Source organism: Bos indicus, chromosome 8, assembly GCF_029378745.1.
Source record: "Bos indicus isolate NIAB-ARS_2022 breed Sahiwal x Tharparkar chromosome 8, NIAB-ARS_B.indTharparkar_mat_pri_1.0, whole genome shotgun sequence".
Taxonomy (NCBI): Eukaryota; Metazoa; Chordata; class Mammalia; order Artiodactyla; family Bovidae; genus Bos; species Bos indicus.
Window position 1 is genome coordinate 27,708,252 of NC_091767.1, and position 17,302 is coordinate 27,725,553.

General features: G+C 39.3%; 1 protein-coding gene across 10 annotated transcripts in view; it reads left to right on the forward strand.

Moving 5' to 3' along the window:
- BNC2 (basonuclin zinc finger protein 2) overlaps nt 1-17,302 on the forward strand; it is a 478,719-nt gene that overhangs the window by 297,111 nt on the left and 164,306 nt on the right. For all 10 annotated transcript variants that reach the window (XM_070794509.1, XM_019965901.2, XM_070794504.1 and 7 more), the window contains one exon: nt 13,745-13,847. In XM_070794509.1, coding sequence (XP_070650610.1) covers nt 13,745-13,847 — 103 coding nt within the window. The remainder of the gene's footprint in view (nt 1-13,744; nt 13,848-17,302) is intronic.

Here is a 17,302-nt window from a genome sequence, read left to right on the forward strand (position 1 = left end):
AGGTATTATCTGTAGGTATGTGGAGGCATAGAGAGAGAGGAAATGAATGTGTGTATGCATGCATGTCATTTCTTTGGATCCATTTATTCAGGTACCCTGAGGAAAACGTGAAAAGCCCCTTGAACATTTCCTATTGTATATTAGCTTTCCATCGTAAAGTGTATTTTTTCCCCTTTAAAATAGGTTGGTTCACCAAAAAGGAAGAGAGGCGTTTAATTCTTCCTCCTCTCTACTGTTCTTTAAAAAGTAAATTTTTAACTGATAGACCTTAAAGTCCTTTAGAGCTATTACTTTCTTTTGGCTAATTCGTAGAAAGGCACCATATGAAAATTGGATTTTTGATCTGATGGAGTGATTCTTGAGTTCTTATGAACCATTTATAGTCTATCAAGTAAATCCTTCTTAGTTCACGGATTATTGACCCAATGGACCATATTAGCTGCTTCGAAGCTGTTATAGCCCATTATGTTGATTCAGCTGACACAGGTGTGAACCCAGTCCACATGCCCAAGATGACATTAACATTGTTCTGGAAGACTCCCTTTTTCCCCCACAAGCTTTCTGTTTATTTCTGAATTTACAAGAGTTAGCTCAGAGTTCCTGACAACCATTGCATTAGTCTCCCCATTTGCTCAGTTATGTCAAAGCATTTGATAGCAGCTGGATGGTCTGTTTCTTGCTGTCTTTCTCTCTGTGTCTCTCTCTGTCCTTTAAACTGATCCTTAAAAGTAAAATGAGAATCATATTTTTTGCAACACTCTAGGGCACCTTTTACCCTCAGATGCTTATAGAGTCCTTAGAAATTTGTGGGATTTCTGTGAGCATCTGAATGCAATGCGTACAATTTGAGAAACCCACCTTTTAGAAGAAATGATAACATTGTGTTTTTTAAGAATGTTTTTATCTGAGTGGTTCCACTTAAAAAATTCCAGTGACTCTAGCCAGTGGTGAAATCAAGATGTGCCTTTAGTGATTTATATGATGCTCTAATGAAGCCCGTCCAGGTCTCAGCACAGACCCCTGGAGAGTCTATGACCTCACATAAATAACGTATAAGAGGGCACTGTAGACTGTTCATCATATCATTATTATTATTTGTAATAGGTATGACTCCTGAGGTGATACCTGCTCATGGGCAAAGAAACATACTCTTTCATAATCAGACATAGTTATGATGCATAGACAGATGCACAATGGAAGGTATTAAAATGTTTGCTGAGATATTCTATGAATGGACAATCCCAAGACAAGTTGAAGCAAGATGGTGTAAAATTAGTGCTCTTGGCAAATCCTTGTCTCACTCCCCCCTGCCCCCCGCCTCCAGATTTTTGCCTTTTTTTAAGGTAACCAGTGACAGATTCCATAGAAAGCGGTTGAGAGTCACTTTCTGTGTCTAAAAATGTGCCACTTGGTTTGTAGAAAATCCTAGTGTAAATGGTTAAACAGCTTACTTAGCAGTTCCCCTCACCTTTTCAAGTGGCTTAAAACCTTCCCCCACCCCTCTCCCTCTGTGGCTAGTTTCACGCGCATCTCCTATTCAGTCTAACTCCTCTTGGAACTGGAAGAATGTCTGAGAAAATCTCACTGTGGAGGAGGGTGGCAAGGGGATTATTCAGGGCCTCTCCTCTCCTGCATCGGCCTGGTGGAAAGAGCCCCGGATTACTAGCTGTGGCCATTTAAGGGCATCTCACAGCCTCATTTTTCTGCTGTTTGAAAAATCTCTAATTTGGGGGATTTTGATGATTAAATACAGGAATGTATTTGAAGTATTATGCAAGCTTCATGGCACTGTCTGATGCGAGATGTTAAGTCTCACACAGGCTGCCTCAACTGGCCTGGGTAATCAGAGCTGTCATTTGAAATGATACATTCGAAAATGCAGCGACCTGTCTCCCTTGTTGCTTCACTGGGATAAATTCTTCTCACAAACCTAGAGGAGTAAATTTAGTTAAAAGGTCACCCACCTTATGCTCTTGCTTGGTAAGTGGATTGATTACTGTGCTCTGGCATTTGAAATAATGGGGCTGGCTCCTTTTAAAGAGGAGCAAGGTTAAGAGGGATTCCTTCCCTTCAGGAAGTCCTCCCCATGCTGTCTGGGAAGGGGAAGTGCCCTCAGTTTAGGATGTGGTCCTCTGTGTAGGATGTCGTACATGAGGCACAACGTGGGGCAAGTCTTGGGTTCCTCCTGCGCCTCTCTGCTTGGCCACCAAAGCAGGGGATCGTCAGGCGATCAGTCTTCCCAGAATGGAAGCTGCTTCTGAAATACCAGAACTTAGGCTTCATCTTGTCTTACTTCTTGCCTAATGAGAAGTATTTCTTTGTAAAGCTTTTGAAGGTTGATAAATCTCCTCGCATCTCATTATAAATCCCTTCCTTATTAATGGCTTCCCTATCATATTATATTAGTAATTGTTTTCATGAATGCCACAGAGAAATGTAATCACATTACCACCTTTCAAATTGCATTAGCGAAAGTGAATAAAATGTATATATATCAATGGAATACAAAATTGCTGATTCAACGTTAAGGTGAAATGAGATGAGTATTACTTATCATTCACATGATATCAGAGGTGCTTTGGCTCCTTATATAAAGTTAAGTAATTCTAGTAAATGTAGAATGAACTTAGTTAAAATGTGGTTATTCTTTTACAGTGAGCTAACTCCTTATTTTCATTTAGATGCTAGGTGTACATTCATGGGAAGAGTATGTCTTTTCTCATTATGTTATCCCAGCTGCCTAAGTAGTCCATAAAATTTCGTAAGCAAACAGGCAATAAATGAGATATCTTAATTGTTAACTGTTAGGTAAGAAAATAAAATGTTTCTGCCCAAATTGAAATGCCTTTTCATTTCCTGTTTCTCTAATATTACTAATTGCCTAACAAAATAGCTTGTATTACCATAGACTTAATTTAATTGGGGGGAAAAAAGGCATAACAGAAGCACTATGCAGGCTTTGATGCCATGGAAGCAGGGATATTTTCCTTATATAATTGGCTATATCCCGCTGTTGATTTTTGCTCTGAACTCCTACATTATTTAAATGGGGTCTTCCTCATGTCGATTGATAGTAGGCTGTAGTTGTAAGGTAATGACTGCAGATGCTCATTGGATCCATGTCTGTGAAAATTTATGTGCCTCTGTGTATGTCCCTTTCTCCCAGTTTGTATTTATATATTCACACATAGTCATAGAAACATTCACACTCATACACAAGCATCTGCTCAGAAATATATGCTTTCTGTCTTTGCCCCCTCCTCCTAAACCATGTTCATTTCTTGACTTCTGCGGAGGTAATTTTTTCATCCCAGTAAGATGAGCAATGGGGCTTCCCTGGTAGCTCACTAGTAAAGAATCCGCCTGTCAATGCAGGAGATGCAGGTTTGATCCCTGCGTTGGGAAACTCCCCTGGAGAAGGAAGTGGCAACTCACTCCAGTATTCTCCCTGGGAAACGCCATGGTCAGAGGAGCCTGGTGGGCTACAGTGCATGGGGTCGCAAAGAGTTGGCCATGACTTAGGAACTAAACAACTACAGCAAAATAGAGGAATGCTTTTACTCGTACACATGACAGGATTCTTCATTGTCCATTTTTAAAAATTTGTTTTGAGTTTTTCTAATATCTTAGTGTTAATGTGCTGAACGTTATGGCTGAGAGGCCTCCTGACCCCCAGTTTGTTGGAGGATATAAGGATGGCCTGGATTTTCCTGGTAGAAAAATGGCGTTGGATTTAAAAGTATTTGTCATTTTAACATGGACCTACTAGTTTTTAATATTTTCAAAGTAGAGGAATTTCAAGTTTAAGCAGCAGAAATTCTTTAGTTGGTCTGCCTTCTGTTCAATCATTTTGTTGTTCAGTCGCTCAGTCATGTCCGACTCTTTGCAACTCCATGGACTGTAGCACGCCAGGCTTGCCTGTCCTTCACCATCTCCCAGAGCCTGCTCAAACTCATATCCATTGAGTAGGTGATGCCATCCAACCGTCTCATCCTCTGTCGTCCCCTTCTCCTCCTGCCCCCAGTCCCTCCCAGCATCAGAGTCTTTTCCAATGAATCAACTCTTCGCATGAGGTGGCCAAAGTATTGGAGTTTCAGCTTCAGCATCAGTCCTTCCAATGAACACCCAGGACTGATCTCCTTTAGGATTGACTGGTTTGATCTCCTTGCAGTCCAAGGGACTCTCAAGAGTCTTCTCCAACACCACAGTTTAATCATTTAGTATTTGTATATTGACCTGCTAGTTAAAGAAGGATATTATGCTATATTATGTCCCCTGAGCAATAATATCTCATGAATTAAATGATTTAAAACCATTAAAAGAAATTAGGTGGTTTAGTGGGTTTGCTGTCCTCACTTTTAAACAGTTTCATTGAGATAGAGTTCACGGATCATACATTCTACTCATTTAAAGTGTACAATTCAATGAATTTTAGTATGTTCACAATTATACACAACCATCATCACAGTGATTTCTGAACTTTTTCATCACTTTAAAAAGAAACCACTAACTGCTCTCTATCTGTACAGATCTCTGTGTTCTGCATATTTCATATGAATGGACTTACGTAATATGAGATCTCTTGTGTCTGGTTTCTCTTACTCAGCATGATAAAGTTCATCCATATTGTGGTATTATCAACTGTTCTTCTCTTTGTATGAGCCAGATGAATATTCCATTGTGTAAATACGCATGTTGTATTTATCCATTTGCCAGTTGTTGGGGGAGAAGGGAGCACACCTTTTAAAAGAAAATTAAAGTGAGGTTTTAAGTCTTCTGCTTTTTAGCAGTACCTGGTATTCAAAGGCTGCCTTTTCACAGTGAATCTCTTTCAGGTATTTTGGATGTGTTTATTGGGAAGATAATATTTCCTTGGTCAGTAATGTTGTTCTTATGATGTCTTGTTGAAGTCTGCCATTTTCAGTCGCCCAGCTTTCTGTCTTTTTTTTTAAGTTTATTTTTGGCTGTGCTGGGTCTTCGTTGTACCCGTAGACTTCCTCTAGTTGCAGAGAGGACTATTGTCTAGCTTCAGAGCATGGACTTCTCATTGCAATGGCTTCTCTTGCGGAGCACAGGCTCCAGGGTGTATGGGCTTAGTAGTTGCTGCTCACAGGCACTAGAGTGAAGGCTCAGCAATTGTGGAGCACAACCTTAGTTTCCATGCAGTATGTGGGATCTTCCAGGACCAGGAATCGAACTGGTGTCCCCTGCATTACAAGGCCGATTCCCAACCACTGGACTACCAGGGAAGCCCCCAGCTTTCTGTCTTGACCTTGTTGTCCACTGTTTACATCAATAGCTTCTACACCTTGTACTGGCTGTGGACTGACCGTGTCTTTGTAGGGCTCCTGACTCAGCTACAAGATATAATAAGGAATCTTTTATTGAAGGGTCAATAAACTTTTTTATTTCTAATTTATCTTACCACCAGCTAAGATATATACTGTTGCAGTCCTATTGTGTGAATTGGTTGATGGGTTTGGTTAAGCAGACAGGATAACTTCATTGCTTCTTCTTTGCTGTTGTTACTATTGTATTATGAATAGTGGCATTTACATTGTAGTTTAAAACTCTGTGCACCCATACACCCTATAATCACTGATAATCACTTGTGAAGTCTGTGAACATAACTCATTCAAACTCAGATCTGTACATTTCCTTACATAAATGCAAAAACATACCCACCTTACCATAAGTATTTATTTATATTTATAGTCTCATAGAGGTAGATACGGAGAAGGCAATGGCACCCCACTCCAGTACTCTTGCCTGGAAAGTCCCATGAACGGAGGAGCCTGGTAGGCTGCAGTCCCTGGGGTCGCGAAGAGTCGGACATGACTGAGTGACTTCACTTTCACTTTTCACTTTCATGCATTGGAGGAGGAAATGGCAACCCACTCCAGTATTCTTGCCTGGAGAATCCCAGGGATGGGGGAACCTGATGGGCTGCCATCTATGGGGTCACACAGAGTTGGACACGACTGAAGCGACTTAACAGCAGCAGCAACAGCCAAGGTAGATAAGACTTTTTAGGTTGTTATAATACCTCTTTATAGGATATTTAAATTCAGAAGTCTCTTGCCCAGTGTTCTGTGTCTATCCAGCTCACATCTTCTTGCCTTGTTTTGATACCTGATTATAAAAGCGCAGCCGGTGTAAATACCTTTCCTTTTGTCCTGTGTTTTGTAATCAAGTAATAGATGGGAAAACAGTGGAAACAGTATCAGACTTTATTTTGGGGGGCTCCAAAATCACTGCAGATGGTGACTGCAGCCATAAAATTAAAAGACGCTTACTCCTTGGAAGAAAAGTTATGACCAACCTACATAGCATATTGAAAAGCCAGAGACATTACTTTGCCAACAAAGGTCTGTCTAGTCAAGGCTGTGGTTTTTTCAGTGGTCATGTATGGATGTGAGAGTTGGACTGTGAAGAAAGCTGAGTGCCAGAGAATTGCTGCTTTTGAACTGTGGTGTTGGAGAAGACTCTTGAGAGTCCCTTGGACTGCAAGGAGATCCAACCAGTCCATTCTAAAGGAGATCAGCCCTGGGTGTTCATTGGAAGGACTGATGCTGAAGCTGAAAGTCCAGTACTTTGGCCACCTCATGCGAAGAGTTGATTCATTGGAAAAGACTCTGATGCTGGGAGGGATTGGGGGCAGGAGGAGAAGGGGACGACAGAGGATGAGATGGCTGGATGGCATCACTGACTCGATGGACATGAGTCTGAGTGAACTCCGGGAGTTGGTGATGGACAGGGAGGCCTGGCGTGCTGCGATTCATGGGGTCGCAAAGAGTCGGACAAGACTGAGCAACTGAACTGAACTGAACTGAAAAGTAAGTTTCTCATGTAATTGTCTAGTTCATGTTAGTCATAAGTAAGCTCAGGAATCTTCTGTCATGCAAAAAAAGACGTCATTGTTCGAGGTGCAATGACTTATGCAAATTTCAGACACTATGTTCTTCTACTAAGATGGTAACATAGAGATTTCCCATGTCTTCGCCAAAACTCAACGTGCTTCTCTTGGAAGTTGTTTCTTTTCAATTAGATCATGAATCAGCCATGTGAAAATGGAGGAGAAAAAACTGTCCTGAAAAGTATACAAGGGGCTATTTTCTGACTTAATCACCATTACTATCGTGTGAGTTCTTTAGAATCTTTGTGGCAATGCCTGAAGTACTATATTGGGTTCTCATATGTAAGATGTATTCATGGGTGTGGAAGTCCATCTTTTTTTTTGGTCATATATATATATGATTACTCTTTTCATCCATAGTGTTGGTAGCTGTTACTTTGTAATTACTGCAGTGTATTCTGAGGCGATCATAGAATAATTAGTTTCCAGATTCCTTGCAGGTACTTTTTTATTCCAGATTTTATGTTTTTAAGATAAATGTCTTTGAAGGACATTTTTATGCCAAGTAAAAGGTTTACTTGATCTTTGGCACCATACATACCTTTTCTTCTGGTACTTGTGTGTATGTTCAGAGATGGGTGATATATGCAGTGATGATTTAATGAGTTAATTATAACATAGACTATGGTGTATCCTCATAGAAGGTTGGCTGATCTTACCTATTTATCATACCTCCATGTGATTTCCAAAGTAGAAAATTCATTTGATTAAGAAATTTGTTCTTGTTAAAAGTAAGAGAGGCAAACCATGTCACTGATCAGCATTATAGCCAATTAATTTGTGTGCCTAGATTGTAGCACCTAAGTTTATGGGAGAAACTGCTGGGACAGATGAATGCTGAATTAATGACTGAGTTTTTCAGTAATTCAGTTTCAGTGCAGGTTATGTACTTAACTCTTTAACATTTAAAATCATTCTAGTAAAACTTCATAATCCAAGTTGTAAATCTTGGTATTCTCTCCAGAAATGAATAAGGAGAAAGTGGATTTTAAAAGGATTTTTAGGTATACATGGACTATTTGGCCAAGTTAATGAACACTTGAGGACATCTCATGGCAAATGGTTTTTTAGTGTGAAAAGACAAAGCCCAGAACGGAAGTTAGTCTTACTTTTAGTGGGGCTTTTTTGAATTGGAGGTTCTCTGTGATGGCTCCTTCAGAATGTGCCTTATGTTTCTCCATGCCCCGTGACCTTATTTTACCTTTTGTTATTTTGCACTAATTTCTGTAAGTGTTCCCAAACAAGGAACAGCTAATAGGAGATGTATTAATTAGCCATGTGTATAGTTCTTTTGTGGAATACACTAAATATTAATATTAGCTGAAGACCCATTCTCTGCTTTCCTGAGGAATGTCATTTGGTGAGAAGACTGATATTCAGTTCACATAAATTTGCAGGGTTCAAGCCAGCTACAAGTATAATAAAGCTAAAGATACTTTAGTTTTAGTGATTACAGAATCTCTTATTTGAATAGGTCTTTGGAACTCATCCAGAATACTTGAAAATGCACTCTTACTTAATATTCAAGTATGAGAGTATTCCTGAAAATTGATTAAATATTTTTATACTAAATTGGTCTACTTTATTCATTGTAGATATACTTTTGAACTTGAATATTTATAATTTACTGGTTTCAACTGTGTATCTTCTTTTTTTAACAACTTAAAAAGTTATTGGAGTATCGTTGATTACAACGTCGTGTTAATTTCAGGTGTACACCAAAGTGAATCAGCTGTAAGCATACATATATCCCCTTGTATATCTTCTCTTTCTGTAGTTAATGGAAATAAACTGATTAATAATTGGGAAATCCACCCTATCATTTAAGAGATGTGTAACACCTATATAAACATTTTTTAACTCCATATTAAAACAAATAATGATCCCTGTCATGCCCAATTTAGAGGATTATAGTATGAAGAAAGTGGCATCATATGTGTCAAGGTGTTCATTTACTCATTAAGACTAAATATGTATTAAGCATTTACAAGGTATGGAAGAAATACATTGGGAAGAATCATAAGGGAAAAATAATTCAGAGGTAATATGTGGAAAGTTTGTTGAGGTCACAAATGGTTTCCATCTTTTGAGCTTTTGTTATCACTAGACAAAGAGCCACATGCTTTATATTATTTCATTTGAATCTATTATTTCATTTGAATCTATTGACACAGTTGTGTTACTGTTATCATTTTATAGATGGGAAAGAGGCTAAGAGATTGATGAAATTCTTTAAATGCCTTTTGAGCACCTTTATTTGCCAGTATACATTGTAAGCCCAACATATGTCACCCTGCCATTAAGGAGCTTAAATTTTAGAGGGGAGGACATAATCAAATAGCCACCCAGATATACACACACACATATATTTATATACACGTGTGTGCATGTTCAGTCACTCAGTTGCGTCCAACTCTTTGCAACCCCAAGGACTGTAGCCCGCCAGGCTCCTCTGTCCATGGGATTCCCCAGGCAAGAATACTCGATCGGGTTACCATTTCCTTCTCCAGGGGAACTTCCTGACCCTGGGATCGAACCTTTGTCTCCTGCATTGGTAGGCGTTTTCTTTAACACTGGTATATATAAACTAGGTTATGAATAAGTAGTATAGATAAATTATAGATAAATATAATCTTCACGACTGTGGTAAGTGCTGTGACACTTGTGAAACAGGAGACTAATGGGGATCTTGCCTTGATCAGGAGATGAGAGCAGCTGCTCTGGAGAATGGAAGTAATACTTGTGTTGAAAGCTTGAAAGAGAAACAGGAATTAACAGTATAGAGTGGTGGTGGATGGTGGGCAGGTGGAGGGGCTCTGCCCATGGCTGCCTGACCGAGTTAGGAGGGAGAGCTCCCACACACCTGGATCTGATTGCTGTGACTTTAAGTAAGATCCTGAGTTAGCTCCACCACAGTTTCCTCCTCTGTGAAATAAAGGGAATACTAGTACGGACCTCATGGTATTTTCACTAATATTTGTAAGTATCTGGAAATGACAAATATCCAGCAAACCGTTGCTATTAATAATAAAAATATTAATATTGAGTAGTATATTCATTATAATATTACTTTAATTATATAAATATTATTGTTATTAATCATTAATGGTTTGCTGTTGTAGATAAATTTTTATGTCCTACCTTTGGTGGAAGAAAAGACAAAGTTGTAAAGAGCGAGAAACGATCCTTCTCAAACCTCTTCAGGGGTTCCCTTCTATTCTCAGGGTGTCTCCTCGGAACCCACTGCCCAAGAGCTCTGACTGTCAAATCCTTGAGCATAGAGATTCACTATGCATTTCCTGCCACTTAACACAGTACTTGGTTCTGCAGTGATCGGTTTTGCGTAGTGATGATACTTGAAGCTGTAGGAAGGGATGAAATTGCCAAGTTAAAGAACGAGAAGCCTGCCTGTGAGAAACACCTGTATTTATTTACAGTGGAGAGAGAGTGAGAAGCTGCTGCCAAAACACTAGGATAGTTTGTCTCTACAGTCCAGGAATGAAGGAGAGTTATGCCTTAAGCTGCCTTGAGGTCTCGGAGAACGAGGAGACTAGAAAAAGGGACCAGATGTGATGAGAATATCCCTGTTGGAGAAAGCAGTTTCGGGACTGTGTGTGGCAGAATCCAGATTGTAAAATTAAAATGTAGGTGGAAGCGCTGGGTGGTGGGTGCATGGATTTTTCTTTCAAGATATCCATGGTAAAGGTAAGCAGGAAATTATTCCTTTTATTTAAGATATAGGCTTAAGAACTTTTTTTCTTGTTCTTGGGCTGTTGGAAAAGCTGATCATATTGAAATGGAGGAAGGAATTTCAGGGCATTGGATGAGTTGGGATCCTGGAGGTGTGGAGGGGTTGCTGGCTTGAGTTGGCCAGACCTGCATAAGGTCCTGAATCTATGAGGAGGAACAACCTGATCAGATCGTCTCTCTTCTGCTGTTCCCTTTCTGTCACTTCGCTATCATCCCTGATTTTTCTGTAGTTGTGGGTGCCCAGCAGTGAGTGGGAGACCTGGTGTATTATTAGCTTCATAACGAAACGGGTGTGATCACCAAAATGAAGGCTTCTCCATCTCTGCTGTTCCCAGCTCTCTCGTAAAGTGTATACGTTTTGAGGCTTAACTGGCCTGGATAGTTTTATGATAATTTATGTTTTTGAAGTGTGGGTGAGTTGGCAAGTGATCACATTGGTTCTGTTTTGTTCTGAATAAATAGTATGTCAAACTTTTATGCTGTTTCAAAAATGTTATTTAGAGTAAAACTTCCTTTGAAGCCACAATAGTCTTGTATTCAAAATATTTATTTAGACCGTATTGTTTAAATATATATAATTCCCTTAAGGCACAATTGTAGTCTATATAAATCTGGATTTAAAACAAATAGACCTTCTGGAATTCATAGAAATACAAAATGGATACTCCAGTGCTTAAGTGTTTATATACAAAAGGAGTTGAGGTGTTCCAATGTTTGTATGTTTAGGTACAGAAGAAGTAGAATTCATGAAAAAGGATGATGGTACAAAAAGTCTTAATTCCCAAGTGTGGCAGACGTATAAAGTTACTTAGGAAGAGAAAAATATTTGAATCATAAGCTAGTTCTGAGGAAATGAATGACTAGTTGAACCAGTAAATAAATATACCTAAAATAAAGCAAATCTACAAGTCTCTTAATTTGTTTTGTCCTGAATATAACTATAATTAAAATTGAGGAAAGTGTATTTTAAAACACAATGTAAAATGAGGCTATTTTTGTGAAATAATAAAATGTTATCAAATTAACAATTTAAAAGGTGTATGTCTTTGGTGCCAGAATTAACATATAGTTCTTGAGAGACGGTCATTCTTAGTTTTGATCATTATTTTGGTAAGCAGAGTTAATTTTTTTTTTTAGTGTTTATGAAAGATTCTGTTATCATATCTTAGATTATATAAATATTTTAATGTCAATCTGGCTGCTGTATCTGAATTTATAACTGAATAGTGTATGGAGTGCCCTATTTTTTGTAGAAACACTGCCCTCTAAAAAACTGTTTGGGGTTTGTTTTACTACAGTACAATCAAACTTAGTTTCCTAATGAACATGCCGTTTAAAGAAGCTCTTTCCAACCTGAAATGTTCTGATGTATTGCTCAGTCAAACTACTGAAGTTGTTATAAGAAATTTGGGGAGAAATAGTTTCCCTTCTGACCTCCAGATACATTATTCTTGCTCTATCAGCATTCCCTTTGCTCTCCCTGTGTCTTATTACTATTTCCTTTATTCATTCATACATACAGCAAAGTTGTACAACCTCCTAAGAGGTAATTGGACTGTTGACACTGGAAGAAAGACCCTGAGACATCAGACAGATGGTACCCTTGCCTATTTTTCTTGCAGTAATAGAGGAGCAAACTAGGGTTAGAGGTGAAGCAAGAAAGGAGGCTACAGCAGCGACTCTTAACACTGAAAACTGAATAAGGACCTATAGATTTAATGTTCATTAGCAAAAGAGAAATATTTTAAATTTGCTTGATCTAAAGCATAGGGAACAGTAAAAGCCCATTCAGTCTTATTCTCTGTAAATGGAATTTGGCTCAACCATGTTAACAATATCTAAAACACTGTCTGTTACAAATGAGACAGTTTATATAAAAACCCAATTGGTTCCAGGAATATGAGCATCTGAAGCTGTGTAAGTGGGCAGAGCTTTCAGGCCCAGCACTGCAGTTTCAGGTACCCTCCTGCCTCCCCCCCCCACCCCCAAATCAGTAATTATTGATTGCATCTAAAGCTGTAGAGAGATCTTTTCCTGGCAGTTCAGGTAGTTACAGTAGATTGTTAATCTGTGAATGGTTGGACAAAATCCCTTCTGTCTTCAGAATTTCCATGCAAATTAGGACTAAATGTATGAGATAAATTTATTAACTGTAGTCCTGGAGCATAGGTCAGCTTTAGCACAATTCTTCAGCCTAGGTTTTTAATCTATAAAAAGTTACACTTCATTAATGTTAATTTCCTAGGGATTCACTTTAAAATGTAAACTGATGAGATGAGTTTTAAAGGTACTTGTAAAGAAATAAAACGTTTTTGAGGGTGTCTTCCAGTGTTCTCTAATGCAGGTGAATTGTTACAAATATCGAATATTCACATAAATGTCCTTTCCTATTCTACATCTGATCTAAAAGCAAATTTAAACTTACTTTCTTACATCGTTAAAATAAAGAGAGGGTCGTTTTGCATTTTTCAAAATAGGAATGCAAATGGAATTAATATTTCAAGGATGGAAAAAATCAAGGAGTTAGGAAGTGATAAATGATGCCAGAAATATGATGGATGTTATTGGGCCAAAAGGAGTGTCTTTCAAAAGGTGTCTAAGAGATTGATAAAGCTTTTCAATCAAACACTGCAGAAGAAAAGTCATATTCTGTTAATATTATTTGTATATCATGTTTTATTTTCAACGTTTCACTTGTTATCTTAGGAGAGTCTATATCGTTTGCACTCTTGTCAGTGAATATTTGGTAGTAGTAATCTTTTTTTCTCTTTCGGATCTCTGGTATTACAGAGCCAGCATCTCATAGAATAAGAATAGGGTTCACTCGTATACTACTTAGTCTATGCTTCCAATTTAAAGCTTATCTATGAATGGCAAGAAACATTCTATTAATGAATCAGCTTTGTTTTCTAATATGTTTTGGTAAGAGATTTTTGATGGTTTCAAAATTTTTCTCTAAATCTCTCCAGGTCCCTAAAGCTGTTAAAAATGGGAAGAAGGTGGTATTTCTTAAAATGCTGAACAAGTAGGGTCCCTTTTGAACAGACGCTGATCTCTTTTTCCTCCTCTCACTCTCAGGCCATCCGCTGCACACTGGTGAACTGCACATGTGAGTGTTTCCAGCCGGGGAAGATTAACCTGAGGACTTGCGATCAGTGTAAACATGGCTGGGTGGCACACGGTGAGGAAAATCTGGACTTTTCTCCTTGCTCTTGTTATGTTCGTGTAAGCGTGGTTTTTTGTTTTTTTTCCTTTTAGAGCCATCACTGGCCTGGAGAAGAGAAGGGTCAGCTGTGCCCCAAGTGTTAGCTCCCATGTAGCCTGCAGCTCCCAAATAGCGTATTCTTGGCTCCCAGAAGTAAGGCCAGGCGGGCAGCTCTCAGCAGAAGGGCTAGATGTTTATAGCACAGTTGGGTTCTGAGTGAACGCAGCAGCAGCCAGCAAGCACCAGGCCCCATGGAAACTCAAACATACCACAGTTGGCCTTTCAGGCCCGGGACCTCAGAGGCGAGCTGGCAAATCCTCTTTTGCTTGAGGAGAACTCCTCCATGACTGCTCACCCTTGTCATCTGCTTTCGGGGCAGAGTTGGTCCTCCCAGATGTTAAATTTTGTATGGTCTTAAGGTGAGTGAGTGAGTGAACGGGAACATTATTTGACTGGTATCTGAAAAAAGAATCCGTAAATACCCCCTTTCAGCATGCCCAGGGATTCGAGGAGGCTGGCCCCCGGAGGAGGGTGAGCTCTGCATAGGTGTGTGTTCCGGGCGAGGGTGACCCAGGGCCACGGCTGGAAGTGCGGAGGCTCCTTGCCAGATGCACAGAGCTGTCCCATCCCTGGGCCTTGACCAAGCATTTAACTGTCCTTCTGTCTGGTTTATGTTATTTATGTTGAGGCCAGAGGAGACTTGGGAATAAGCAGAGACGTTTTCTTTACTTCCTGGACAGTAGAATCTTAAAAGATAGGTAATGTTTATAGAAGAAATCCTGGCTTGAGATTTTTTTGACAGCCTTGGGGGATTGGCTCTTAAGTGGACATATTCTTCATTCCCAAGCAGTGCCAAATATCCAGTGGGTTGTATTTTTATAAATGTCATGTTATTCTAGCAAGATCTGAAGAAACGACACCAGGCCATGCCTTGAAATGCCTTCAATTTATCATGTATCTTGCTTGCTGGGGGTGTGTGGATTGGCATTATGGAGACATTTCAGCCCTGTGTCTGTGAGGGAGAGAAAAGAGGTAGAAAGAGTAGTATGGGGGGAACATACTAGAAGGTGTGTGCCTGGCAGACAAAGCCACAGTCCTGCAGCACCTCCAGGGAGGGAACTTGTTCCTGCTTCATTAACAAGGCCAATATCTGTAACAACTCTCAGTGCAGTTCCGAACAACGTTTAAGCTGCTGTCAGTTTTGTTTGCGAGTGACTGTTCCATGATTTCTTCTCCTTTCCTACCATAGTCTGCTTGCTAGGACTGCTGTAACAAAATGCCACAGAGTGGGTGGCTTAAACATCAGAAATGTATTTCCACACAGTTCTGAAGGCCAGAAGTCCAAAATCAGGATGGTTTCGTTCTGAGGATTCTCTTCTCGGCTTGCACACGGCTGCCCTTGTTGTGTGCTCTCGTGGTCTGTGCTCTGTGGGGGCACACCCGTGTCTCTGTGCTCCAGGTTCCTCTTCTCATATAAGGACACCAGTCATGTTGGGGGAGGGCCCAGCCTGATGGCCTCACTTGTCTCCAAATACAGTCATATTCTGAAGTACTAGGAATGAAGGCTTCAACATATGAATTTGGCGAGAACACAGTTCAGTTCATATCACTAAGTATCCTTTCGCACAATATGTTTGGGCTCTGCCAGGTAATAGCTTATGTCCCGAGCCCAGTAAGAATCGTGGAGACAAAAAAGAAAAGCAAAAACGAAAAAGAACCTGGCAGCTCTACAACTTTGATGGCACGTAGGTCAAAATCTCTGCATCTGAATATTCTTGTCTGTAACACGTTAATAATACCTGCCTTGTAAGATTATTGTGAGTATTGAAGATAAAATATATGAAGTCTTTAAAATAAATAATACATGTTAAAAGCAACAAACTGGACAAACATGAGCAATGAGCGGGGGGTGGGGGGCAGTCATTAAACAAAGGACTTTTCATTCATTCCCTCTCATTTTTTCCAAAGCCATCTTGGTTACCATCATCTATCTACTGCGGTAGCCTTGTGAGTATAAACGTTGGCTGTGTCACCAGTTTATTTTATCTGTCTAACTTCCACATGCATATTACATTAGTAGCGTAATGGGGAGGGAAAAGCAATATTTCTTCCTTCTTGAACAACATAAATTATCCGCAGCCACTGGTTGTTTCTAAGATTTTCTGAGGGATGTGGTTTTTTCCCCCAAACTTGAATAAGGTTATTTCTGTTACATCAGACTGGGCTTTTGCTAGTGTGTCATTAGTAATCTTGTGTTTCTGGTATATTAATTTCAAAGTTTCTCAGTTCTAACTTTTCCTCACCACTATTATCACCTTGACCTCTTTTCTCCCAAGAGCAACATGTCTGTATACAACTCACAATATGTACACACAGATACATATCCCATTCTCCCCCTAAATGGTAGGACATATACGACAGCAGGGGTTTGGCTCTTAGCTTTTGACTTTGGCAATGAAATGAGAGCATCCACTCTTTTTGCCCTTAGCATTTCAACTAATTGCTTCACTCTCTTCCCCTGCACAGAAAACCCTGAAATCAGGTCTTCACTGATTTCTGTTCAGAGGTGAGGCACAGCATTCTCTCTGGCTGCCTTACTCAGGACATTATTCTTTACGTGGGACAAGGAGAAAGTGACTTATTTTTCCATGGTGTGATTTTTCTGTGAAAGTGGATTAGAACAGCAAGCAGTAAGACTACCAAAATACATCTTATATAATCATTTCACCATAGCACTGAATATACTCCACCAGTAATTGTACCATAAAAAGTTAACATTTGCCATTAAAAATAGCTAAATGCCAAAATCAAGGGTTCTTTACAAAAAAGATGAATTTTTAGAAATTTGTTGGCCTCTTTTGAATTAATGTCTTGCTAATCTTTGTTATCAGCATCTTCAGTTTCTTCACAAGATTTTGGATTTCATAGGTTATTATTCACACACACACACACACTCTTACTTTATAGATTGTATCTTAAACCTACTTGAATTAGTGACTTTAGCTGCTGAACAAAAATTTTAAGATGTTTTAAAAAATTAAAAGGCATAATGAATTCATCATACTGTAACACCTGAACTTTGAAATTACTCACTGCGCATGGTGCTATTCACAGGTTATTTCCTTGAAATCTTAGCACCATTGAGTTGAGAGGGGGGAACCCAAAAATGATTCCTTGACTACCAGGAGGTATTTCCCACTGAATTAATGAAGGATTCCCTGCTCTTTTTCCCCATTAAGGAATCTCAGCTCGTGCCCTTTGATAATAAAAGCAGAGCTTTATTGATTTTTAACAATATTTAAAACAAGTTCTTTTGGGGTATAGGTTGTCAATACAGACAGTGTATAATAATCTGGCATTTTCTAATTCTGCCATATTTCACAGTCTTTGGTTAAAGGACTCCAGCATACTGCTACTTAATTCACTTAACA